Source organism: Manis pentadactyla, chromosome 10 (assembly GCF_030020395.1).
Source record: "Manis pentadactyla isolate mManPen7 chromosome 10, mManPen7.hap1, whole genome shotgun sequence".
In the NCBI taxonomy this organism is placed as follows: domain Eukaryota; kingdom Metazoa; phylum Chordata; class Mammalia; order Pholidota; family Manidae; genus Manis; species Manis pentadactyla.
In genome coordinates this window covers 126,986,556-127,012,005 of record NC_080028.1, presented here as the reverse complement: position 1 = coordinate 127,012,005, position 25,450 = coordinate 126,986,556, and the positions used below count along the sequence as shown (strand labels likewise).

Here is a 25,450-nt window from a genome sequence, read left to right as displayed (position 1 = left end):
CACCACCTGCATTCCAGCAGCCCCTTGAAGTGGACACTCTGCTTGGCAAGAGGCATCTTCCTCCCCTTCCTGCCTGGCTCACGGTGCAGCCACACACACCAGGCCAGCCCACACGCCTCCCTCCCCTCTTGCCCAGGTCACCTTAGTCTTAAAACTGGAAATTCTAGGGACCCCCCTGACTTGCGGGCAGACAAGGACAGTTGGTCACCTTGGTCCTGCTGCTGTGCCCCAGGCCAGGCGTGGTGGGCCCGTTCCAGAGGAGGAGGCTGGCACGCAGCTCCTGAGCTGCCCACCCTGCTGACCATCCCTGGTTCTGTTTGCCCCCTAAGCACCTTCCCCTGCCCCTCCCAGCCAGTGTCCAGTGCTTGCAGGTCCTGCACCTCCTGGGGGCGGGACTGGGAAGGGGGAGACTGCCACTGCCCTTGGCAGGGATTCTGCCTGCAGCTCCCACCCGGAACCAGGCCAAAGCTGGCCTGCCCCCCAATCCCCATGGGGGCAGGACCATCCTCAGGCTGCAGCTGGGCCTGCAGTTCCCCCCTTCCAAAGCACCTAGGAGATGCAAATGGCTACCCAGGGACACACCTGGGCCAAACTCACCTTCCCTAGGCTTCAGGCACCAACTCAAGCTCAGATTCGTGGGATTGTGGATTCATTGGTAAACCTCAGACGTGGCTGGAAGGCAGCTTTGTGGGCCAAGTGGGGATTGATAGTCGCCATACAGAGAGTGCCACCTGGTGTCCAGGGGTGCCCATGTGTCGGGCTGCTGGGACATAGTGCGGCCCCACCCCCCAAGCCTGCCCACACCTGGCATGGGGTGCTTCCCCAGGAGCAGCCTCCCCATTTGCCTGAGCCCTGTCCCACATCGGGCGGAGGGGAGACGGGGTGATGGGAGTCAGGGTCCTTATATCTGCACACAGCACGCAGCATCCTGGGTAGGGGGCCGCAGATCTGAGGCCGCACTGTGCGATCCTGGCAAGTCACACCATCATCCCTGCCCATGACCCCTGACCCGCCCACTGCACGGGCCTGGGACAGCTCGGAGCACTCGGTCACAGGAGGAAATGTGTTGGTGGAGGGGGGGCTTGTGATTCTCTATTGAGACTCAGCCATGTGGTTCTGGGAGGCTGACCTGGGGTGGTGGCCCGAGGACAGACCCACAGGTCCGCCCAGCACGTGGGGCAGGCGAGGCCACCCTCCGCAGAGGGCCCAGGGCCAGGCACTCTCATCCACAGGCAGAACAGTAAGAGATTTTATTCTGGGGAGAAGCTGCCGCAAATACTCATCTGTCATATGGGGGTAGAGCCCGGGGCCAGGATTGTGCCGGCCAGTGCCCCCCAAGGCAGGATGGACACCATCCCCTGGGTCAGGAAGAGCTTGGCCTCGTTCGGATGCAGTCCTTGAAGAAAGGAAAGAGAAGTCAGCGTGGCAGTGGTGACAGGCGAGGGGCTGGGGGAGGGACCAGGGGACCCTTAGGATGGGGGCGGGCGGCGTTCCCGGACCGATGGCTGCGAGGTCGACGGGATCCTCTTCTGTGCCGGCGGCCTGCGCCCCCCCCCGGACAGCCCACCCCGCTCCCAGCTCCCCGACTTGCTCTGCTGTCCCAGGGGCTTCTGCTGGGTGTTGTGGGGAGGGGGGTCATTCCCCAAAACCATGCAAAAGTTTTTTTAGTCTTTCTGAAATGTGAGAGAAGTGTCAGAGGTGCAGAAAGGAGAGATCGCTGGACAGAGCCGGGGAGCAGGAGGGGAGGAGCTGCGAGGCCGAGAGGGGGGCAGAGCCGTCCGGGGGAGTCCCAGGGCCCGGCTCCAGTTCCCCCGGGGTGTGCCGGGAGGTGGGGATAAACGGTCACGCTCAAAATACCCGACTCGTGACGGTGATTGCTGGTGGAAAGGCTCGACGCTCACAAAGGACGCAGGCCGTGAGATCTGGTCCCCATGAGGAAGCTGATCTTGGTTGGAAACGATGGCCCCCAAGGAGAATGTGCAGCGGCAGTAGCTGGGATTGGAACTGATCCTGATGAAATCACCAGCAAAATAAAAAGTTAAGTGACTGTTTTTAAAACCGCCTGAATTGTTGTACTGCAAACTGGTCAAGAAATTAAATTGGCTTAGTGGAAATTCAATCTATAGGCTGTGTTCTCCATGAAAGAAAGGATAAGAAGGATGTGTTATATTTATATGTATATTATAAGCAGCCATTGGGTCAAAATGAGTCCCTCCTAGAAACCCGTCCCCCAGGCCCAGGGCCCCTGCAGCTTCCCCAGGCCAGGCTGAGGGCCAGGGCTTGGCAGGTATGGGAGCGAAGGGGCAGCCAGAGACGGGCGAGTGATGGGACGCAGGGCTCGCGGCTCCCGGGCTGCTGGGCTCCTCGGAGGGCTGTGTGCTGGCTCAGGACTCGTGCTGAGGCCGTGGCTGCCTGGTGGCCCTGGGGGCCAGCTGGGGATCTCGCACAGAGGGCATCAGTGGTGGCAGTAGTGGCAGGGGTGACAGAGATGGAGGCCAAGCTGGCATCGTGGTGGGGGCTCTTGAGGTGGCTGAGCAGATGCTGGCATGGGGATGCAGGGCTGGAAGGGCACCAAGGACATTCTGGGGAGGGGCTGGCCTGACAGGGTCACCCGCCCCAGGGAGAGGAGAAGCCCCAAGCCTGGCGGCTCACCCTGTCCCAGGCACACTGAACCTCCGGGGGGGGGGTGGCCCAGGATAGATGACACCAGGAGTAGATGCTGAAGTGGGCAGACCTGGGAGGGCAGGGGCTGGGATCGGGGTCGGGCTCAGGTCCCAGCTCTGACCCTAGCGTGGTGAAGTGCGGCGATGTGGACAGGAGTCCTGAGCTCAGTGCCCCCAGCACGGCTCAGGGACGCTGGCAGAGGGTCCCAGGGAACGAGCGGCTCCCTTACCCCACCCCTGCAGCCGGCTGGACACTGGGGTACAGACGCCAGGCTGGGCCCCCGGGGACAGCTCCCAAGCCAGGAAGCCCCGCTGAAGAGTGGGGCAGGAGCCCAGGATGGCTGAGAGCCCCAGCCAAGGAGCCGGGTGCTGAGAGGGGACCCCCTCAGGGGCCTTCTCAGTCCCCGGCACAGGCTGGGCAGGTCAGTGATGGATGAGGTGGGGCAGGAGAGCCCAGGCTGGGACTGGGGGCCCCCGAGACATGCCAGTACCCAAGTGGGGGCAGGTACTCACAGGGGTAGATGACGCCAAACTGGGCGCTTGGGTGCTCCCGGTCATACAGGTTTCGAGTGGGGGGTGTGGAACCTTCACAGCTTAGCAGAAAAGGGGAGAGACAGGAGTGGGTGGGTGCTCCTCCACCCCGGAGCCGCCGTCCTGTCCTCTGGCCCCTGCAAAGGCTATTTCACTCTTGTGGCACCTGCTGTTCCCCAGTCCCCACCCCCGCGTTCACCCTTCCCTGCCTTCCAAGAGTCTAGAGCTTCTCAAGACAAAGGGATTAGAAAAGGCTTTTTCAAAGTAACTCAAGGCCAGAGATGTTATTTTAGCATGATGAGGTATGGGACCGTCACAGGCTGCCTGTCTGGCTGCTCTTTAGATACTCCCCCTGGGGCAGGCCACCCCGCTTCCCATCCTCATCTTTTGTGTGTGCATATATTTTTTTGGAGATAAAAGTCACATAACGTTAACTATTTGAAGTGCACAGTTCAGTGGCATTAAGTTCATTCACAAGGTTGTGCGACCACCCCCTGTATCTAGTTCTAGAACATATTCACCCCCCTGAAGGAGACCCTGTCCCCACAAAGCAGCCACTCCCCGATCCCCACCCGCCCAGCCCCTGGCTGCTGCTCCTCTGCTTTCTGTCTCCGTGATCCGCTTCTTCCAGACATTTCACAGAAGGGGGATCACACAGTATGTGGTCTTTTGGGGTCAGCCCCATTCCTTTGCTTTTGAACCCAAGACATCCCCCTTCTCCCCATCCAGCTAAGAACCCCCACGACTGGCCACCCATTCTAAAGGCCACTCTGCACAAGAAGAAGGGGAACTCCTGGGAAAAGCTGCCTTGAAAATGTGGCTAGAGGGAGGGAGGGAGGGAGTCGCAGGCAGCTGAGCAGGTGCAGGGGTCCGGGAGGAAGGGCGCGCCTGGCGCCTGGGGACGGTGTTGGGGGCAGCAAGCTCCTTCCCGCGGGGACACCCGGCTGCCCCTTCCCTGGCCGTCTCCTGACGGTCCCCACCTGAACTGCCCCCCCCAGCATCCTTCAGCCCGCCTGCTGGACAGGGGCTCCCCCGCTTGCTGGCCATTCCCTTCCCCATTTCCATGTTTCATCTACTCACTTGCTGAATTTATTTATTTACATTTAACATCCCTTACGGAGTGAAAACTCTAAGGGGCAGCGACTTTACTTTGACTGTCCGGTCTCTCCAATGGCATCTCAAACACCCTGGCACCACCCAGGGCCGGGGAATGACCGGCAGAAGGGCCCAAGCCCCGTGGCAGTGCCTTGGGGGCCTTTGGCACATCCCACCAATGACAGGGGCCTGGCCATTTGCTGGCAGTGTTTGCTCAGAAGTTCCCCACTGGGCTGGGCTGGCCTGGGGCACAGGTCAGGACCTGCCAACCAGCTGACAAGTAAACTGTCACATTGCTTTCCTCCATGGGGCGGCCCGGAGGCCCAGGGCACAGGTTCAAAACTGAGACCCGGTGTGGCTGGGGACCCAGCTCTGCCCCAGCACTCTGCCTGGAGTCCCATAGACACCTTGGACTCCACAGGTTCAAACCTGAAGTTGCCACCTGACGCCCACACCTGCTCCTCCTGGGTTCTACTCCGTGGCTTTCCCACCTGTGCGGAAGCCAGAAGCAGAGGAGCCGGGAGGCTCCCAACGGGAGGGGACACGTAAGCCCTGGCAGATGAGGAGGGTTCTCGGGGTTTCCAGGATAGCACACGGTGTGCGCAGAGGCCCAGAAGTGGGGAGACCTGTGACCATTCCGCTTACATGGCTGTGATCAGGTGAAGGATCTCGACCCGGGGAGGCGGTCCTGGAGTGTCTGGGTGGCCCAAGGCAGCCGCAGGGGTCCTCGGGAGGGAGGCTGAGGGTCAGAGGCCACGATGGAAACAGAGGTGGGAGGGCTGTGCTCTGCAGGTGGGCGAGGGCCCCCGGGACCAGGAATGCAGGACGCCTCTGGAAGGTGGGAATGGCAAGGGAGGGGATCCTCCCCTGGCTCCTCAGAAGGAACTGGCCCTACTGACACCTTGATTTTAGCCTTGTAAGACCCATTTTGGATTTCTAATCTTCAGAACCAAGATGAAACAAATTTGGGTTTTAAGCCACTCAGTTTGCGGTAACTTGTTACAACAGCCACAGGAAACTCACACCTACTGGGTCAGAGCTGGGGAGCAGCCTGGGCAGTTCCCCCAGCGCCTGTGAAGGCCTAGCCGGCAACGAGGCGCCTCCTCCCCCTGCCCGAGTCCTGCCTGTACTTGGCCTTCCTTCCACCGGGATTGTCTGAAAGCCCAGCAGGTGGACCACCAGCCTCAGCACAGCTATCCCCCTCCTGCTGGGGGCACTGCTCGCTGGGGCAGGCGTTCCTCTGCCTGCCTGAGCTCCTGACCACAGTGCAGGCATCCAGAGGGCACAGGCTGGCCAGATGCCCCTCAGTGGCCCCGGTGCTCGGCAGGGCGCGTGCGCACAGTGGTGTGAACAGATGAATGCACTGGGGACCCGGCAGGACCCGGGTGGAGCTCAGTTTAGGTTTAGATATTGAGTCTGTTTGGGATTAGAATGTTCTTTTGAGGAAACAAATGAGCAATAAGAGCAAATTGGTCAAAAGATCTGGCCACAGGCGGGTTTCCAATAGTTCAATGTTGCCACCCTCGTGCAGGATAAAGCGGGCGAGGCATCTGGCTTCGCGGCACAGGCTTGAGAATGGATACGCCATGGAGGGGGTCTCCCTCTGGGTGACAGCCCTCGGGGAGGTGGGTGGATAGGGACCCTATCTGGTGGGTAAGTGGGGATGAGGGCCCCTGCCCCAGGCACACGGCCCTCACCTGCTCATTTCTGTGAGGCCTCCCGGGGCTGTTGCAAGGTGGAAGGGGGCAGCGCCTGGCAAGAAGCCAGGGCTCATGACGTATTAGCCACTGTTATTCTCCTGCCCGGAGACCCCTGAAGCCCAGTCTGACCCCCGTCCAAGCACATCCACTGCCAGGGACCTGGAGCCGCCAAGCCTCGTCCAGGAGCCTGTGAGTGCTGCACAGGCATATCCATGCCCCGGGCGATGTGGGGCTCAAGAGGGTGTCCTGCCTCCTGGGCCAGGGCAGGGGCCTGCAGTGGGTTGAATGATGGCCCCAAAAAAGATACGTCCCCTGAACCTGTGAGTGTGCTTCTTTGGAGAAAGGGCCTTTGCAGGTGTAAGTAACAAGCTTCTTGAGATGAGCTCATCTTGAGGTAAGCTGGGCCCTAAATCCCACGGTCAGCATCCTTGAGACCAAAGAGAAGACCGCGTGGAGATGGAGGCAGAGGCTGGAGGGACCCCCCCACCGCGCCCTGGTGGGAGGACGGTCCTGCGGCGTCCTGGACTGGGGACCGCGCATCTCCGCGACCCGGAGCCCGTCTGCGGTGGCTGGTTGTGGCAGCCCCAGGGTGCTTCCTCTGTCTGGCACACTCAATAAACGGTCCCCTTCCTTTTCTTTCGTGTCTAGTGTTTAGTTCTCAAGTCGGTGGGGGCAGAGCGGGGCGAGGAGGCATACGCAAGGTGGGAGTTAACCCTCCGGCCGCTTTGGGGCTCCCAGACCACCCCCATGACCCCTCACCCAGGCAGCTCCTACTCCCTCGTCAGAGGCCGCAGGGAGGTGTCCAGCCCTCTCCTGGACTAGCATCCTCGCCGCCACTCTCCCTCACACCCAGCGTCCTCCTTTGGGAAGGCCACGGGACAGCCCTCCCTCGGCAGTACCCTTCCCCGCAAGCCGTGCTAGCGCCAGGGCCCTCCCTGCGGCTCGGCTTTCCATTGCTGTCCGTAGCCACAGATCCTCCGTCAGATCATTTGCTCAGTCTGCTTCTGCTTGTGTGAAGATCCCAGGGGCACACACAGCACATCGTTTCTGCTCCCTGCTGCCCCCCCCCCCGGTGCCTGGTGCTGCACCTGGCATACAGGAGGATCCTACTTTGCAGGCAGCAGCGTGAGGACCAATGAACCAGTCAGAGCCCTGCCCATATCTCCTCATGCTGCCCAGTAAATCGGGGGCAGGGATGCCCAGGAAGGCGCGATGCCACTCACCTGCCAGCTCCTTCTCCACACTGGTCACAGGCCACGCCATGTCCTGGTTGGTCATTCGGCCCTTGTACAGGATCCCATCCACACCTCAGCCTGCTGGGCAGCCCAGACCCCAGGTCAGAAGTGTCCTCGGCCGCCTCCCTAGCACAGAGGCCCAGCAGACAGCACGGCCTCCCCAGGGCGGCCCGCTGCCCGGGCTGCTGCCAGACTCATAGTGTCATAATCCAACCATTTGGGATCCCCGTGTGGGCAGAGCATTGACAAGTTGTATGACTTGAACTTAAGGTCGCTTCCAGGGCCATCACCCTCGTCTGGCTGGGGGCTCGGCGAGTCCCGGCTCCCCTCCTGGTGTCCGAGGTCCTGGACCTGCAGCTGCTGCTGTTCCCTGGGACAGGGCAGGGGGGTCAGCAGCCGCCCCCCGAGCCCCAGAGCAGCCTGGGGTCAGGCCCAAGGGCCTGGCCAGTGGTGAAGGAAGGCTGGAGCTTCTTCCAGCTTAAGTTCGGGTTGCACTGCTGCGCAGGCCTGTGGGCTGCAAACAGGCAGGCGGCTGGGGCCCAGGGAACCAACCGAGGCCTGTGTTCCCTGGGACCTCAGCCACCCCCGGAGCCCTGGCCTGGCCAGCCAAGTGCATGCTCTTGACCTCCTGATGTCAAGGAGTCAGGTGAGGGAAGGTGGGGGTGTCCTGCACAGCAGCCTCGCTGAGGCTGGTCATTCCTTCCTTCCTCCAGGGGGAAGCAGGGGTTGTAAGATTTAGATGAGAGACCCTCCCTAACAGTTCTTGGCTTACAACAGATGCCACAATGCTGGGCTAGTGACCTCCTGGAAGGCCTCCCTTGCAGAAGGCTGGCAATGCCCTGGGAAGTCTTGGGGCCTGGGACCAGGGTTTACATCTCTGTAGGGCCCCTGAGCCCCTGGGCAGCTCCATAGGGCAGCCCCCAGCTGCTCACCTTACCTTCTGCCCTTGTAGGTACTCATAGCTGTGGGCACTGGCTGGCTGCAGCCTCAACAGCAGGTGGGCCTTGCGGATGGTGGTAAGGTGCCTGTTGGACAAGAGCTATGTGGGAGGTGCACGGGGCCAAGGGAGGCTGCCAGGCTCCCTCCTCCTCCAGGAAGCCTGCCCTCAAACTCACTTTCTATCCAGAGCTGTCCACAGCACTGGGCTCCATGCAGGGGCTCTGAGCAGCCGTGAGGATCTTTGTTAAGTCATAAAGAACAATTGTTCTGATTATAAGAGTGAAACCAGAATAGATAAATCCTAGAAACAGGATGCAGATTGGAGGTTGCCAGGGGCTGGGGGAGGGAGAACGGGGAGCGCGTGCTCATGAGTACTGGGCTCCTTCTGGGGTGGCAGATGTTCCAGCACCAGAGAGAGATGGCAGCTGCACAGCACTGTCAGTGAACCAGAACGCCGCTGGCCTGTTCACTCTCAAATGGTTATGTTATGTGTATTTTACCTCAATAAAAAAATAAAAATAAAACATCAGCCATCTGAGGAGCTGCAACTATCTACATCTTCATCTGAGCGGTGGTTACAAAGGTGTGTATACATGTAAAAATTCACCAGATTGTACAATGAACATTTACATACTTTACTGTATCATTTCAGCCACAATAAAATCATAAAGTAATACACATTGATTGTCCACTTGAAAGTACAGAAAAGTACAACTTTTAAAAAGCACTGTATCATGTGAAACCTTCATAAGAGTGTATATCGATCATACCTTAATAAAAATAAGTAAAAAAAAAAGCACTGTAACCACAGGACAAATATTTTGATATGTGTCCTAGTAATTTTCCATATTTACATATTTCCTTAAGTATTTTAGGATCATAGCAGACTTCTTGATTTTTTCATTTAAGTTACTGTAAACATTTTTTTCAGTCATTAAATACTCTTCCATGACGGTGCCGTCCAGTACAGGAGCCACCGGCCACATGGCAATTTAAATTTACATTTAAATTAAATTTAAAATACAGTTTCTCGATCACATCAGCCCTCTTAAAAGCGCTCGAGAGCCCTAGGTGGCCTGGGCTGCTGCGCGGGGCGGCTCAGCCAGAGAGAGAGAACGCGCCCCCAGTCTCAGGCGCTGCCCCGCAGGGCGCTCTCCTCCAACGTGACTGCGCGGGCTGGTGTGAATGTGCTGCGACTCACTTAGCACTTCAGGTGGTTTCCTTTTTACTTCTCTCTCTTTTTTTAAATATTATAAATGATGCTGCAACTAGATATTTGTGGTTTGAAAGAAAAACTCTGCCTATAGCTCCAAAGCCCCTTCTCGAACATGGACTCAGGTAGGGTGGAGGCACCACAGGTCATCAGGCGCCGGCTCGCCCCGCGGGGAAGTGGGCACCCCAAGAGCCTGGCTCTCAAACCACTTTAAGAGTCTTGTTTGGTGGCCCCTCCAAAAGTTAACCATAGACTTACCATGTAACGCGCTTGTTACCATGTAACCCAAACCTGCTACTCCTACATTTACACCCAGAATTCAAAACAGGCGTTCAGACAAACGCATGTACACACACGTCCACAGCAGCAGTAATCACAAAGGCAAAACGGTGGGAGCAACCCGTGTGTCCATCAACATACAGATGAATAAAGAACATGCGGCCTGTCCACCCCAGGGTTTATTCAACCATAAAGTGGAAGGAAGCCTGACACACACTACAGTGTGAGGGAACCTTGAAAACGTGATGGCCAGGGAAAGAAGCCAGACACAGAGAACCACATGTTTTGTGATTCTATTACATGAAATGTTCAGAACAGGCAAATCGATAGAGACAGAAAGTATGGTTGTGTGGGACTGGAGGGGAGGGAGCAATGGGGGTGACAGTCGGCGGGTCTGGGGTTCCCTATGGGGAGACGAAGATGTCTTGGAATTAGAGGTGATGGTTGCACATCATTGTGAAAGAAATAAAAGTCACTGAACTGTACGCTTTAAAATGGTTGATTTTATGTTATGTGAATTTCACTTCAATAAAAAAGTATTCGATTAGAAAAGTATGCATGAGGAAGTCCCACAAAATTCAGCTTTTCCCCCAGTTTCCTTCCATCCATTTCCTTCTGGAGCTGACCCTGTCCCCGGGACTTGGAGGGCACCAGACAGGGCTGGGGAGGGGAGCGGAGCCAGTACCCCTTACAAAGGATGCGCATCTGAACACCGGGTCTAGAGCCCGCAGGCTCCCGGGGTTGGGCCGGGAAGGGACGGGGGCCAGGAGAGAGGCGGGCGCCCCCTGGCGGTCGTACTCACGGGCCGGCCGTCATCTCCGCGGGCCGGAGGCAGGAGAGGCACTTCGCCGGCTCAGTTTCCTGGAAGACATCCAGCTGTTGGCTGCACAGGGCCAGGCCCTACGAGGCCGTCCAGCCCCAGGCAGTGCTTGGGGGAGGCCGCAGGCCTGTCGTCCGTGCCTCAGGGCCAGGACACCCCCAAGTCCTACCGCTGGCCTGGCCCAGCTCAGCTCAGCTCAGAGGAAGGGGCTAAAAGCGTATGCAGTTTCTCTCTACCCCAAACACAACAGGGTCTTTAAAACCAGGGGTCTCCTGGGAAGCTAGCCTGCACAGTGGACATTTGCGGGTTGCTCTGAAGGCAGGAGCTCCCACCCTTGCAACATCACACTCCTCTGCCTGTCGTTCTGTTTGCGTGGGGTGGGGGATTGCCTCCTGTCTCAGACCGCCCAGGCCCGCTCTGCAGCCTGGCATGGCCCCTGCCCTCTCTGAGCCTGTTTCCTCATTTGTGCCAAAGTGGCTTGGGAGCAGACATTCTCCTGGAGTCCCCTCTGCCCACCAAGGCCAGAGCTGCCCACCTCTGAGCCCTGGGTGCCCTCAGCCCCATCTCAACCCCCACCCCCACGCTGTGGAATGCCACCCCCTCTCCCCAGGTCTATAGGCCTGGAATCCTTCCTCCCAGAAGCCACTGGAATTCCCCTCTCTGGAGAGAGGGTCTCGCCAGCCTCTTCAAGCTACATGTCTGCCCGGGAGACCTTCAGGCCTACTTCCGAAGGCCTGCAGCGCTGTCGGGGTCAAATCGGAAGCCTTCCATCAGGAGCTTCCTGACCATTTTCCGCACCTCATTCACATCTTTCTTCAGGCCATCCAAATCACTGGGGACCAGCTGCAGACCGCCGAAGGGAAGGAAAGCGTTTAGTCCATTATTTCACATCTTGCCTCGCTCCAGATAAGGATCTGCAGCAACCTGCCAAATGGCATAGAGTAAAGCAAGATTAAACGAAAAAAGGGTGGTGGCCCAGGAAAGGGAAATGACAAAGCTTGGGTTAAGGTTCATACCCCTAACGCAAGCGACCGCTAGAGGAGGGCTGCACAGTGAGCTTCCCAGCAGCCACAGCCAAGAAACACCATGAGTTACCACCTCCAAGACATAAAACCAGCTCTACTGCCCAACTGCAGGCCTGCGGGCCCGAGAAACGCTTCTCCCAGTCGTCCCCAGACACCCGACGGTCACAGATTCAACACATACTTACTGAGCGTCATGTATACATGCAGTAGCTTTTAGTATATTCAGTTATGCAACCATCACCACAATCAATTTGGGAATATTTTTACCAATCTCAAAAGAAACCTCATACCCATTGCAGGCCCCCCTCATTTCCCACCAAACCCCCAGATGAGACAACCACTAACTACTTTCTGCCTCTACGGACTTGCCTTTCTGGACATTTCACATACACGGAATCATACAATACATGGCCATTTGTGACTGGCTTCTTTCACTGAGCACAATGTTTCTGCGGTTCATCCAGGTTGAAGCATGTGTCAGTGCTCCATTCCTCTGTATGGCTCAGTAATATTCCACTGCACAGAGTGACTGCATTGTGTTCATCCATTCATCTGTGGATGGACACTGGGCTGTTCCCACCTTTTGGCAATAACGAAGAATGTTGCTGTGTACTTCTGTGTGCAGGTTTTTGTGTGGACCTGTTCTCATTTCTCTTGTGTAGATCCCAAGGAGAAGTGCTGGGCTGTACAGTGACTCTAGATCTGACTTTCTGAGAAGCTACTAGCCAGCCTGTTCGCCACAGTGGGACTTTTTGAGTTTTTAAAGTGTTCCTTCCAGCACCCAGATTTTGGTCTCTAAATACCATTCCTCACTAAAAGGAACCGAGACTCCATAGAGAAATGGCTGATTCAGGTCTGAGGAAGGAGATGCTGAAGATGGCCTGGAATACCTTGGTCATTTAAGAAAGCAAGATAGCTATCTGAGACAGAGGGTCAAGTTAAAGGGCTCAGAAACCAGCCTGCAGGCCAAAGATGAGACCACGTGAGTGACAAAATAAATAGTAACTTAATCGATTGACTGAATTGAGTACATAAAAAAATAATTCAGAGTGACACAAAAAAGAAATCAGAAAATAATAGAAACGCTCGTTTGCCACCATGTATTGGAGGTGGCTGTTACACCAATATCTTACCCTGAAAACTGGTAATTAATGGGAATAGTTCACCATTGTTCCTGTATTTCCTGCAAGAACCCTATTTCATGGCAGTCAGCTCAACTTGATGAGGGATTTCTAGCTCATAAATAGAGAAGCAATGCTAGGGTTAGAAAAATCATCATTTTGCAAACTTTGTGAAATAGCTGGTTCAGGCAACAATCCTCAATTTATAAGGAAATTACCAGGATGGCCAGTGAGGCAATGGACATTCTTGGGTGCCAAAGAGTCCCCCCCAAATCACTTGCATCTCATAAGGAGAGAACATGCCTTTATGCTGGTGGTGCCAGGCTAGCACTGCTGGGCCCTGATGAGTCCGCGTCATCGCTGAAGGGACCCCCTGCCAGCACGACCTAGCCACCAACAGGATGTGTACTACGTCCCAGGAAGATTATTTACCCGACTTTTTATTTTGAAAACTTTAAAACCTTTAGAAAAGTTATAAGAATAGTCTAAAAGACACTCACATATCCACTTAAATTTACCAATGTTTAAACTTTTTTTGCCATGTTTTCTTTATCTGTATGTGTGTGTGTGTATTTGTTTTCTGAACCATTTGAGAGCTCACTGCAGACAACACAATAAATCATCCCTACAGAAAGTTAAATACAGAATTGCCATGTGACCCAGCAATTCCACCCCTGAGTATCTACCCAATAGAACTGAAAACAGGTGTTCAAACGAAAAGTTGTACATGAATGTTCACAGCAGCATTATTCACAGGAGTCAAAAGATGAAAATAACCCAAGTGCCCATCAACGATGATCAAATAAACATAACGTGGGGCATCCATTCAATGGAATTTTCTTCAGCCATAAAAAGGAATGAAGTTCTGATTCATGCCACAGCATGGATGAATCTTAGAAACATGCTAAGTGCAAGAAGTCACAAAAATTCACAGAGTATAGGATTCCATCTACATGAAATTTCCAGAATAGGTAAATCCAGAGACACAGAAAGCAGACTGGTGGTTTTGAGGGCTGGGGGGGAGGATGGGTACTGGGTTTCCTTCGGGGGGCGTGGGGGGATGAAAATGTCTCAGAACTAGATAAAGGTGCTTACGCAGTACTGTGAATGTAGTAAATACCACAGAATTAGTCACTTTAAAACAGTTAATGGTTAAATGGTTAATTTTGTCGTGTGAATTTTACCGTAACTAAAACTACAGGCAGGAAAGCAAAGCAAAGAGAATAGGATCACTTAAAACAACAATTTGAAAATTAAGAAAAACTTCAAATACACAGACAAGTGAAAAGACTGGAATAATTAATACCCATCTATCTATGATCCAAATTTAATAATTATTAACATGTTGCTATATCTGCCTTTTGTTTTTGATGGAGTATTTCTTAGACAGTTACAGAAATCATGACATTTCTCATAAATATTTTAGGAATTATGAGGACATTTTCTTACACAATACTGTTATTACATCTAACACAATAAACAGTAACTCCTGACTTTGATGTAATTTCCAGCCCATTTTTAGAGCTGTAGCAATTGAACCACAGAACAAGCAAAGTTTCCTTGTGTGTTACATCTGGTTATTTTGTCCCTTGAATCTTAATTTAAAGTCTCTGTCCCCAGTTTATTTCACCCTGCTATGGAATTATTAGAGAAAAACAATAGGCCCACTGTTCTGTAGATAAACTGTAGTTATTCCAGCTGTAGGTCTGCATGGCTGTGTATGATTTTTGTGACTAATGTGTCTCCAAGACAACCTGCCCCACAGCTGTTTTTCTGCTATATCCCCAGTGACCAGCATGGTAGGGGCCCAACACACAGCTGATGAATGAGTAAATCCTCACTTCACAGACGAGGAAACCGAAGCTCAGAAAGGTTCTGTAAGTCAGGGTGCGCTGCTGTGCAGCCAGGGCTGAGGCTTGGACCAAGATGCCTGATTCTACACCCGAGTCCTTGCACCTCTTGGTATTCAGGCCTGTGTGTGCTCCCCTGTCGCACTGAACAGGGTTGACCTATGCAGCCAACAGGGTGTCACAGAAACAGTGGAGCGTGCCTTCTGTGGCTAAGTCACGGGAGACGTTAAGCTTCTGTCCTGCTCTCTCAGATCACTCGCCCTAGCGGCTGTCAGCTGCCATGCTGAGGCCACTCGGGCAGCCCTGGGGAGGAGGCCATGCGATGAGGAAGGGAGGGGTCTGGTCAACAGCCATGTGAGGGTGCCGGCTTGGAGATGGCCCCTCAGACAGCCGCAGCCCAGGATGACCTCTTGACCACAACCTCATGGAAGACCCTGAGCCACCCAGCTAAGTGACTCCCAAATTCCTGACCCTCAGAAACCGTGAACACTTATTGTTTTAAGCTGCTACATTTCAGGGTGACTTGTTATGCAGCAAGTGATCACTAATACAAGGGCGCTCACCGTGGTGTTCAGGTCCTTACTCAGTCGCTCCTCAGCCTTCCTCCAGCCCTCCTCATGGGCCCCAGCCCTGAAGAGCAGGCCCTGAATCATCTCGCTCAGCCCCACTGCCACTGCCTCCAGGTCAGCCCTGCTCGCCTTGCCTGCCAGGGCACTCCTGTCAGCCTTCTAGAGGGAGAGGGGACTCAGAAGGCAGGGGTGCTGGTGGGGGGCAGTCAGACCCTTTGGTTAATTTTTCCTAGTTTGGGACCCTGCACATCTGGCCTTGGCTTAAGTTCAACCATGGGGTCCAGGCTGACTCACACATAACTGTCAGATCTAAGCCAAGGTCTTCCTGTGCACGATTTTTAAGTTCGCATAACAAGTTGCCGCTAATCGAGTCACTGAAAATAGGAGCTGATGAGACAAGCTTTGAGAAGCTTCCCCAGCCTTTCTATATGAATAAAGGGGGAGGGAGGCTCTGGAAGTTTCTCTGCCTTGGCTGGATGATCCCAGTTCCTTGGGGGCAGCAGGGCTCACGGGGGAGCAGGACGGAGAAGGAATCTACTCACTCACCTCTTTCAGCTCCTGCTCCATCACGCTTTTGTCCACCTTGTGCATTTCTGGGTTTTTTATCTGAGCACGGACAACCTGAAAACAGAAGCAAAGGGCGTAGCAGCCATCCTCAGCAGCCCAGGGATAATGTCTACCTGCCACACCAGCCTTGCCATGTGCTGGCAAGAGACAGTGGGGCCAGGGGGGCCACAGGTAGGGTGGGCAGCTGAAGGCTGGGGCTCCAGGGCTCCGGGTGCCTGGATCAGGAGGGAAGGGACTGGGATGAGCTGCCCCCTTGGAGGCGGGTCCTAGGCCTTCGCTGACGGGAGGCGCACCTGGCTGAGGGAAGCACAGGCCGGTGCTGTGAGTTGGCACTCTACGTGTTGCCAGCACGCTCACCTCTCCTGGTGGTAATGGGGTAATGGGGTCTCTGGGAACTGCAGGCTCTTCATCAACCAAGCACTTACATGCCACACATTGTGCCCAAGTGTCGGGAGAACCCTTATTCCCCATCCCCAGGTCTCTATGGAGGACCAACTCCCTCTGTGAATTCCACCCTCTCTCCACTTGCTGGACCTTCCTGGTCACAGCAGGACCTAACCTGCATGGGAAGAGCCCACCTGTACTGGACCACATCCCCAGAGGCTGCGGTCACTTTGTCTCTAAAGCTGGAAGCAGGCTTCTACTTCTCCCCTCATATCTGGTCTCCCTTTCACCCTTGGGAACAGAACCCCCAACTTTCAGTTGGCATCTGGCACCCCTGAATCACGACTACATTTCACAGCCTCCCTAATAGCTGTGTGACCACTGGGACATAAATGGAAGTGGGTAGGAGTCCTTTTTGCTGCTGGTTTGAATGCAGAGTTAATGACTGGAGCAGGAGCAGCCATCTTGGACTTTGAGGTGACTTTGTGAATGGGGGTCACACAGCATGGAGTTCTATACCAGCTCTGGACCAACCATCTCTAAGTTGCTTGAATGTGAAAGAGAAATACACTTACACTTTGTTTAAGTCAGTTATTTGGGTGTTTTATATTCAAAGTTGAACATAATTCTGATTAATGCAAAGCTCCATCACATCCACCTTGCCCCCAAGTGGGTCGCAAAGTCAGTGGAGCTATGGAGGGAAGCTCCTGTTTTGGCTTTGAGTCAGGCTGCTTTGTTCAACCCCACATTAGCAGGGGGCTCGGACCATTTGGAGTCATCAGGCACAATGTTAATACTTAAATCTCCACTTGGCTCTTTCTAGTTAAAATCTAGAAATGAAGAGGAGTGGTTAGCCAGGATCCTCTGACTTCCACTGCCAGGGTCACCTGGACATAGGATTGACTAGTATCTTCCCCAAACTTCATGCTCACCCAAAACCTATGAGCATGGCCTTACCTGGAAATAGGGTATGTGCAAATATAATTAGTTAAGATGAGGTCATACTAAATTAGGGTGGGCCCTAAATCCAGTGACGGGCATCCTTATAAGGAGGCCATGTGAAGACCAGATACAAGGAAGAGGCCACGTGATAGGCAGAGGTTGCAGTGAGGTGTCCACCACCCAAGGAACAGCTGGAGCCACCAGAGGCTGGAAGAGGCGGGGAAGGACCCTCCCCTAGAGCCTTCAGAGAGAGCAAGGCCCAGCCAACACCTGGATTCAGGGCTCTTAGCCTCAGAGCTGGGAGAGAGCACATGTGTATCGCCTCCCAGTCTGGGAGTGATCACTTACTACAGCAGCCACAGGAAACGGATACACCCGGTAAGTGGCAGGGCGGCGATTCAAACCCAGGCCTACCCAACTCCAAACTACCATGTCAGGCCACCTCCAGCCAGGTGAGCTCAGCTGGTTTCTTTGCCTGGATCTGTTGCCTCCTCTTTCAAATGGCCTCGATCCCTCTCCCCTCCCAAAGCTGAGGAGGGGCCTGGAAACAGTGTCTGCCATGCTCATGGCAGAATAGCACCCACCACACAGTAGCATCTTATCGGTCTTCTCCAGCCCCAAGCCAGAGCTCTGACTACATTATACAGTTTGCTCCAAGTATGGCTCTGGAATGCAACCTCTGGCTTTCTGTCCACAGGCAAAGGATAAATAACATTGTCCATAGAGTCTATTAGAAGCTCTGTTCTCACTCATTTTCTGGCTGCGTTCTTAGTGGGGAGCATTCTAAGGTAATGGAAAAGTTTCCAACCTGATTGGGTGGTGGTGACATAATATGGGCATTTTATAAAGCATAAATGACACTTCATTTAAAACCAAACAAATATGAGCATCTCCCCAAACACAGAAGGGCCTGGGTGCGGTCCCTCCTGCGGACTGCTGCATCGCCTGGCTGCTGCACGTGGCCCGCCGGTACGGTGGGCTCCCACCTTCCACCGGAGTGGAGGCTCAGTAACACCGGCCGAGTGACTCAGTGAGTGAACAGAGGATTTCTGGGGTTCCCTGTCCATTCACATTTCCTCACGGACATCCAGGTAAAGCAGTAACGGCGGTGTGTCTGTGCCATTCCAGATGTTATGACAGAACGGGCGACACATCCATGCTCCCTCGTTTCCCTCCGGGGAGGGCTGGACGGGGTTGCTGAGGTCTTGCAACATGCATTCGTTTAAGAAATATTTAATGAAACGTGCTGTATGCAAAGCCCCATTCCAGGGTTAACCTTTACAAGCAATTAATTCCTGTTGGCACACGGGATGGGCAGCAAGTGGGGACAAAGGCTGACTGGCTCTCTTTGGCATTGCTTGGCCAGGCCTCACCCTTGAGTTTCTTTCAGCAAGTGACAACTTCGTGGCCACAGACACGGGGACACTTCCCCTGCTGTGCAGAGCGGGGCGGAGGGCTGGGCACATCAGATGCCCTGGGCTCCGGGGAGAAAGAGCGCTAAATGTCCCTGGGGCATGGGAACCCGGCCCCTTTGAAGAGCAGTGACTGGGGGCCCAGAGCTGGCAGGGACCATGTAGCCCCTGACCTTGGTACCCGCAAAGACCTAAGCCTCCGACCCTACAAACCCTTCACCCACATGGCCCAGGAGCTCTCCCTCCTCCTCCCTTAGGTGAGGACTTGGGTCTCCTTTTATGAGTTCTTTTCCCTTCCAAGCTGCCCCGTGGTGTCCTGGCCTGATTACCCTGTGGCTGCCTTGGGAGGAGGGAGGTGCCCTCCCCTTTCGCCTCCCATATCCCCACGCATCCCCCAGCATCTCCCTGACTTGGGGTCAGAGCCCTGATCTCCTGTGCTTCTGTTTGGGATTTTGCCTCTTTTTAATTTGGGAGAAGGTCATCTCCTCCTACTGGGAATGACCTTGATCTCTTTTCCAAAGGTCGGGGACTCTGACAGGACAAAGCACAGACTGAACTAGTCCTGAGGACCATCAGGCCAGAGTCATCAGGCCAGCACAGCGAGTCGGGACCTTCAGGTCCACAGACGGAGGTGCAGGCCGCATGAGCCCCCGCGGTGCTCTGTACCTGCCTCCACACCTCTCACGGCAGCAACCCTGCATTCAGGAAGGGCCCTGTGGCACTGGAAACTCGGAAACCAGCTAGCTTAGGGGACATGTTAGGAACAGAACAGTTGGCATAAGAAATCCTCCTATTCATTCATTGATTCGTTCAGCTTATTTTGAGCCTTTGCTGTGTGCCAGGCACGTTCTAGGGGCAGCCGACTGGGCAGTCAACAAGGCGGACACCATCCAGGCCCCCTTGTGTATACGTGTGAGTGTGGGGAGTGAGGGGGCGGGATTTGTTCACTTACAATTGAAGTGTAATTCAGGCACCGTAAAATGCCACACGTCCCTGGGTCCTCCACCTTCGGTGCATCTGGGAAACCTTTGGGGAGGGGGTGCACGTCCTGATGAGTAGCCCACCCTCCACTGGCCCCAGGTCCTCAGACGTCTGCACCTTTAGCTCATCCAGGTGAGCCTGCAGCTTTCCACTGCCCTCCCCAGCACCATGTAGTGATCCTTCATCATCCCGATTCAGTGGCCCCCAATCCTCTCCAGTTCCTCCTCCTAAAAGGGGCAGACACCGAAGCCTCAGCCTCCCATGGCTGGGGAGGGCTGTAAAGAGCGTCCCAGACCAGCGCTCTTCAACCTGCCATCTCAACAGCCACCTGGGACACCTGTGGGGGAGCCACACGGCGGCCCACCCACTGGGGCCCCTGCAGCAGCCGGAACCACCTCTGCGTGGCCGCAGCTGCCTCCTGGGCCCACGCGTGCCCCCCGGCCTCCTCTAAGCTGCAGGGTGGGGGCTGCACCGGCAGGGCAGGAGCTGGCTGGCTCCGGATGAGGGAGTCTGCTGTCGGCTCGCCTCAAGCCATCATTTTCTCCAAAGCTCTTTCTCCCAGGACTCTGACCTTCATCCTGGATGGCTGGAGGTCGACGGTCTTTTCCTGCAATATGTCCACTGCCATCCCAAGCTTGGAAGGGGTGCCCATATTAGCTGAAAGCAAAGGAGAGGGTGGCCATTGGGGGCAGGGATGGGGGAAGATGCTCTGTCTAGAGCGCTACCTGCTTCTGCAGGAGATGTCTGAGGTGCACTGTCCATAAGAAAGATACTGTGAGCTGGGGGGCCTTTGAGGTCATTTAAAAGTTTCTAGTAGCCATATTTTAGAAAGTCTAAAAAGAAGCAGATGAAATTAATTTTAATAAAATATTCTAATTGGCCCCATATATCCAAAATAGTATCATTTTAGTGTGATCAAAAAAATATTGAGGCATTTTACATTCTTGTTTTTGCACTAAGCATTCAGTGGCCGATATGCACTTCACACTTAGCATGTGAACTTCAACTCGCCCCATTCAAGCACTCGCGGGCTCCTGGTTATGTGCTGGACACCGCAGGCCTAGGAAAACCTCTCTGGAATTTACTTTCCTCCCAGGAATGGCCCTGAGCAAAACTATGACATACCTTACTTATGGAGTACATGAAGTTTATTATCCTACCACAAGACAGAGAGGGAGATTTAACAAAAAAGGAGAGGGGTTAAAAAAAGTGCCCTATATCCAGTTCCAGATGAGAGGCCAGAACGTGATGTTCGGGTCACAGCTAGGAGGTGTGGGAAATCGCAGCCAAGATATGTTCACAACCTATCTTTAGAGTTCTTAACAAAAATGGCAGACAGCCAGAAGCAGAATTTGGGCTATTATGGTTTTACATCTTAAATTTAAATTTATTACTCTCATAATCTCGGCTGTGCACCAGTATTCACTGATACCAATACGGTTCTTTTTAGCTCTATGAAGTTCTACTTTTTTTCAAGATTTGCGGAACAGCATGGCTGATCAGGGGGTGGCACCCCATGTGGATCTGACCTGCATTAATTCAACTATTGTACTTGGCGGAGAACCAAAAAGCAGCATCATGATTCCAAGAGGGGAGGGTGGTGGGTCTCATGATGGGTTCCCCGGCTTAGCAGCTTCACCTGGAATGGGTTAGAAAGACAAACAGACCCCACCCAGATCAGCTGAGTCAGGAACTTCGCGGGGGGAGCCCAGGAGCCTGGTTTACCGAGCCCCTCAAGGATGCTGGGGCGAACTCAAGGTTGAGGACCACGAAGTAGGGATTCTGCCCCCTCCTCCCCTCAGGGCGTGAAGTGGGAGCATAAGCCTACCGTCCCGCTGCCACCCAGAGTGTGGCTGTGTCCTTAAAGATGTGTGTGTTAGCTCAACTGTCCCTAACCCCAAACTGACCGCCTCATCTGGGGTATGTTCAGTGCCATCAGGCACCCTGGCTGATTTGGACTCATCAAAACAGCCCGTCTTATGCGCTACTGAAGGGGAGTCTTCAAGAGTAATTTTGACATGCAATTTTCCTCCTTAAGTGGCAACTGTGGGCCCTAACTGCCCCTCTCCCCTGAGATAAGACCTCACTGTATATTCACTGTAAAAGAACCGACTAGCAAGAGGCTAATGCTTAAGTCAAAGGAATGAATGGCTAATGGTTAAGTGTAGATTTTGCTGGGGAAGCTAAACCAAGGAGAGGAGGTGCTTCACGAAGCCTGCAACCTCTGCCAGCCTTTCCCAGGGCCAGGCAAGGCCTGCCTAGATAGGACAAGCGCTGCTGCAGGTTGGATGACAGCTGGGCAAACTCTTCTTGCAGGTAGTTGTGTCTAACAGGCATCTGGGCTATATGGCTCATTGCATACCTGACAGCTGCCTTCCTGTCTTTGGGACTCACAGCCTATTCAGTGGCCAGTATGGCCTGGGACAGGGCCACATCGGGAGGGAAGTTAGCAGCATACAGAGAGGGTACATCAACATCCACCTCTGGCAAGTCTTCCGTTTCGGTGCTGCCAGTGAAGCCCACGGAGGCTACGGCCCTGCGGGAAGGGCCCATGTGCAGGACGTCTGCAAAGACCCCTAAGGGCCCAGGTGTGGCCACGGTCGTCGCAATGGCAGCCAATTTGGTAGCAGGGGCATCCTGGATCACCCTGGCAGTGGCCTCGGCTGCCGGGGCTGCCGAGGGGGCAGCAGCTGCAATGGCAGCAGTGGTTTCCAGCCGCCGGCAGGCCGGGGGTCCTTAGGGAGTGCTTCCTGGGGGGCCTCAGCCTCAGAGGCCCCATCCTCAGGGGCCGTCACGTGGCGGGAGAGATATTCTCCTTTTTCCGAGATAGACGGGAGTCGGTTCATCTCTGCCTGGTGAGACTGTGAGTGCAGTGGAGGAGGCCATGCGAGCCGGGCTCTGAGGCCGGTGGTGGGGATCTGAGGCCCTGGGTCTGGGCAGGCAGGGGGCCTGATGGGCCTGGGCCAAGCTGGGTGTGGCCGAAGCTCCTGAAGGGCCAAGCTGGAGCCCCAGGCAAGCCTCTAGGAGCAGCCCAGCCTCCTGAGGCCTCAGGCCAGAATCCCGGCGGTGTGGGCTCATGGCTGGGGGCAGGCTCAGGTCTAGGTGCAGGCCCAGGTCTAAACCCAGGCCAAGGAGCTGGCATGAACCCAGCTGCTGGACTGGGCCCCACCTCGGGCCCCAGCTCTGGCACAGGCGCCGGAGCAGCCACGGGCTTGGGCTCCAGCCCCAGCACGGGTCTACACCCAGGCCCAGGCTCAGGCTGCCCTGGCTCCCGGGGCCCAGTGAATGGCACTGTTTGGGCAGGCTCCTCCTCCTCCTCCTCTAGATGCCCTGGGACCTGGTGATGCCAGACTGTCTCCGGGAGCTCGGGGTGATGGGCAGCCTCCAAGACTTGGACATGACCAAAATCTTCAAGATACTGCGTGGTCTGGGAGAGGTCAGCGGCTGTGAGCTCCTCTGAAACCTGCCGTAGCTCAGAATTCTCCAGCTGCTCTGAGGGAGTCGCCTGCGGAACAGAGGGCTGGGCTGGTCAGGGCTGCTTCCCGCCAGCTCGGGTCACCCTGCCCACGACCTCCCCCTGTTCCTGGCCCTCCACGGCTACCCCTCTTCCTCCTCCTCCACTCACCGGGGTGAACATGGCCTCATGGAGGCCACTCCAGAGTACTATGTCCTCGGTTTTCGGGGTGGTGAGTACCCTGTTCTGGAGAGAAATCTGGGGGGTGGAGAAGGTTGGGAATGAGGGCTGTGAACCTAGAGGGTGTGATGCCCGCAGGTGGCTGCCCTCCACAGAAATACATAGGCCTTTCCAGATTGCGCTCTTCCCAGCTCCCTGGGCTTGGAGAAAGGGGGCAGGGGCGGGAGGGTGGGCTGAGGCCCTCACCACTTCCTGTGGCAGTGCACTCATTTCCCGGTTCTGCCCTTCCACATGTTCACACACAGTGTCCATCCCTTCTGCATCCATCTGTCAAATAAGCCAAGCACCCCCCGAGGTTCTGGTCCCAGCTCTGCTTCTCCCACAGCTCAAATGCAAGAACTTAGTTCTAGGGGTCTAAGAGTTAGAGAAGAGAGATTCTAAAGCAAATGTTTCCCAGTGGGTAAGGGTGGAAAAGGGATCCCTGGGCATATAGGTTTGGGACATACTGGGCTTAAAAAACATTCAATGGGTGTCTGTACTGCAGGACTTCTCAGAGCCTTTACCGGGCAAAAGTACAATAAGAATCTCCAAGAGGTGGGCTGAGGAGGCATTTTTTTCCTCAAACATATTTGTTCAAGGGTCCTTTTCTCTCCTCGGAAGTCTCTAGAATCAGGACAGAAGACAGAGAGTTCCTGGAGTTCGGAAAGTCCAGATTTTGAGAAGAGGCTGTAGAGAAGAGTCTGAAAATTGGGCTGTTTTTGGGACACAGGCCAAATACCCACAGGTGCTCCCGTTTCTGGAGGGGGGTGGAAGGTGAGAAGGGGCCCTGTAGGGCCTAACCCACTGGGGGCCACGATGAGGACGCCCTCCCCAAACCTTGCTCTGCTCCTGCCTTGGCCCAGGGCTCACCAAGGCCCCAGTGCTCTAAAGGCCTTAAAGACACGGCCACAACCAGCTGTCACGGGACTGGAGGCCTTTTGGGCCCCCATGTGGCCAGGCCCCACTTTTGTCAATTCTTGGACAAGAAAATGGCAGCCTGCTCATCTGGTCTCCTAGGGAAGTCTGCAGGGAAGGTCCTGCGCTTCACCCTGGAGGCCCCGTCCTGGCCACCCCAGAGATCCTACATACGATACTCACTGCACATACATGGCGCTCAGCTGGAGCCCAGCTCAGGGTTCAGTCCCCGTAGAAGAGCTGGTGCTGGGCAGCGGATCACCTCTGCACTTCAGGTGTATGCACGTGGCCCCGTGGCTTTTTCAGCCGCTGTGTGACCTCATGCAGGTGACTTAACTTCTGAGTCTCAGCTTCCCTGCCTGCTAAGCGGAAAATGAAACCTCCCACACAAGGGTGCCACGGAGACGGTGTATGTAGGAATAAACGTGTAAAGCGCCAGGCCAGCGCTGACTGCAAGAATTCCCTTCCCAGAACTGACCCGGTGTCTCACTCTTACCAGTGACCACGGCCAGGGGAGAAAGAGCCCAGGGAGATTCATTCTGAATTTCACGTAAGGATGTTTTCAGGGATGTTGTTCACTTAATCACGTGTTCTTGACCTCATGTCACCAAATACTTCTGCTGAGGCCATTGCTACTCTGTCCACGTCCACAAAGCCCTGTTCTTTGGGAACAGTGGGGACCAATGCTGGGAAGTCTGTGCTTCAGGAGTCAGTAGGTTCTCTTCAGACATGCCAGCCTGCTTTGAAAGAACGAATTCCCCTAAAGGAATGTGCCCACCTCGAAAGGCAAAAAAAAAAAAAATGAACCAACGTCGTGATTCAACTTGTATGGCACTTGTACCCCCAATTCAGTCTGCGCCCACTCAGATACTATTTTTTTTTGGTAACAGCTCTTCTGAGATATAATTCCCATACTATACAATTCACCCATTTAAAGTTTACAATTCACTAACTTTACTTACACCCACCTGCTATACACTCACTTATATACTCACGTATTCAGGATGATTTGGGACACTTTCAGATATTTAAAATTACCGCCCCTCCAGAGGATCACGTTTCCCTGAAAAGGACACCCAGAGGCCTCTGAAAGGATGCCAGCACAGGCACCCTGGGGAAGCGTCCAGAGGGATGATGGCCTCTCTTTATGCGCGTGCTGCGGCTCCCGCAGCAGGGTAACACGATGGGAAAAGGCCACCCAAAATTTGTCTCAGACTAGCAGACGCCATAAATGCTGTCAACGACAATGTCCACTCCAACAAAGCAGGAGAAATGTAACTCATTTGCAGAGCATGATGCCCTGAATTCCTTCTTGGCTAGCTGAGGGGGAATTTATGCTTGTGCAAATACTTCTTCCTGCACCTATGTAAACACTGCATAAATACTATGGATTAAGTAGGACAGTTTGTGACTAGGCTTTAAAAAAAAGAAGGCAGCCTCTTGACTAACCAGAGCTTTAGTTCCTGCTTCATCCCTCTGCCTTTTAGATGAGATCAATCAAAATGCCTGTTCATAGAATGACCCCTGCTTCCTGAC

At 54.6% G+C, this 25,450-nt stretch overlaps 1 protein-coding gene across 1 annotated transcript; it reads right to left on the bottom strand.

Annotated features, from left to right (window-relative positions):
* Window positions 1-1,562: 1,562 nt before the first annotated feature.
* Window positions 1,563-25,016, bottom strand: C10H16orf96 (chromosome 10 C16orf96 homolog). Its single transcript, XM_057488026.1, is given in 17 exon segments — window positions 1,563-2,647; window positions 2,894-3,004; window positions 3,075-3,242; window positions 3,245-3,256; window positions 7,213-7,302; window positions 7,419-7,594; window positions 8,157-8,249; window positions 11,200-11,318; window positions 15,035-15,199; window positions 15,587-15,661; window positions 19,444-19,472; window positions 19,475-19,553; window positions 19,898-19,983; window positions 21,585-22,046; window positions 22,049-22,298; window positions 22,301-22,831; window positions 22,952-25,016. Coding segments are annotated over 17 exon segments (3,030 nt in total). The 5' UTR covers window positions 23,273-25,016; the 3' UTR covers window positions 1,563-2,384.
* Window positions 25,017-25,450: the final 434 nt, after the last annotated feature.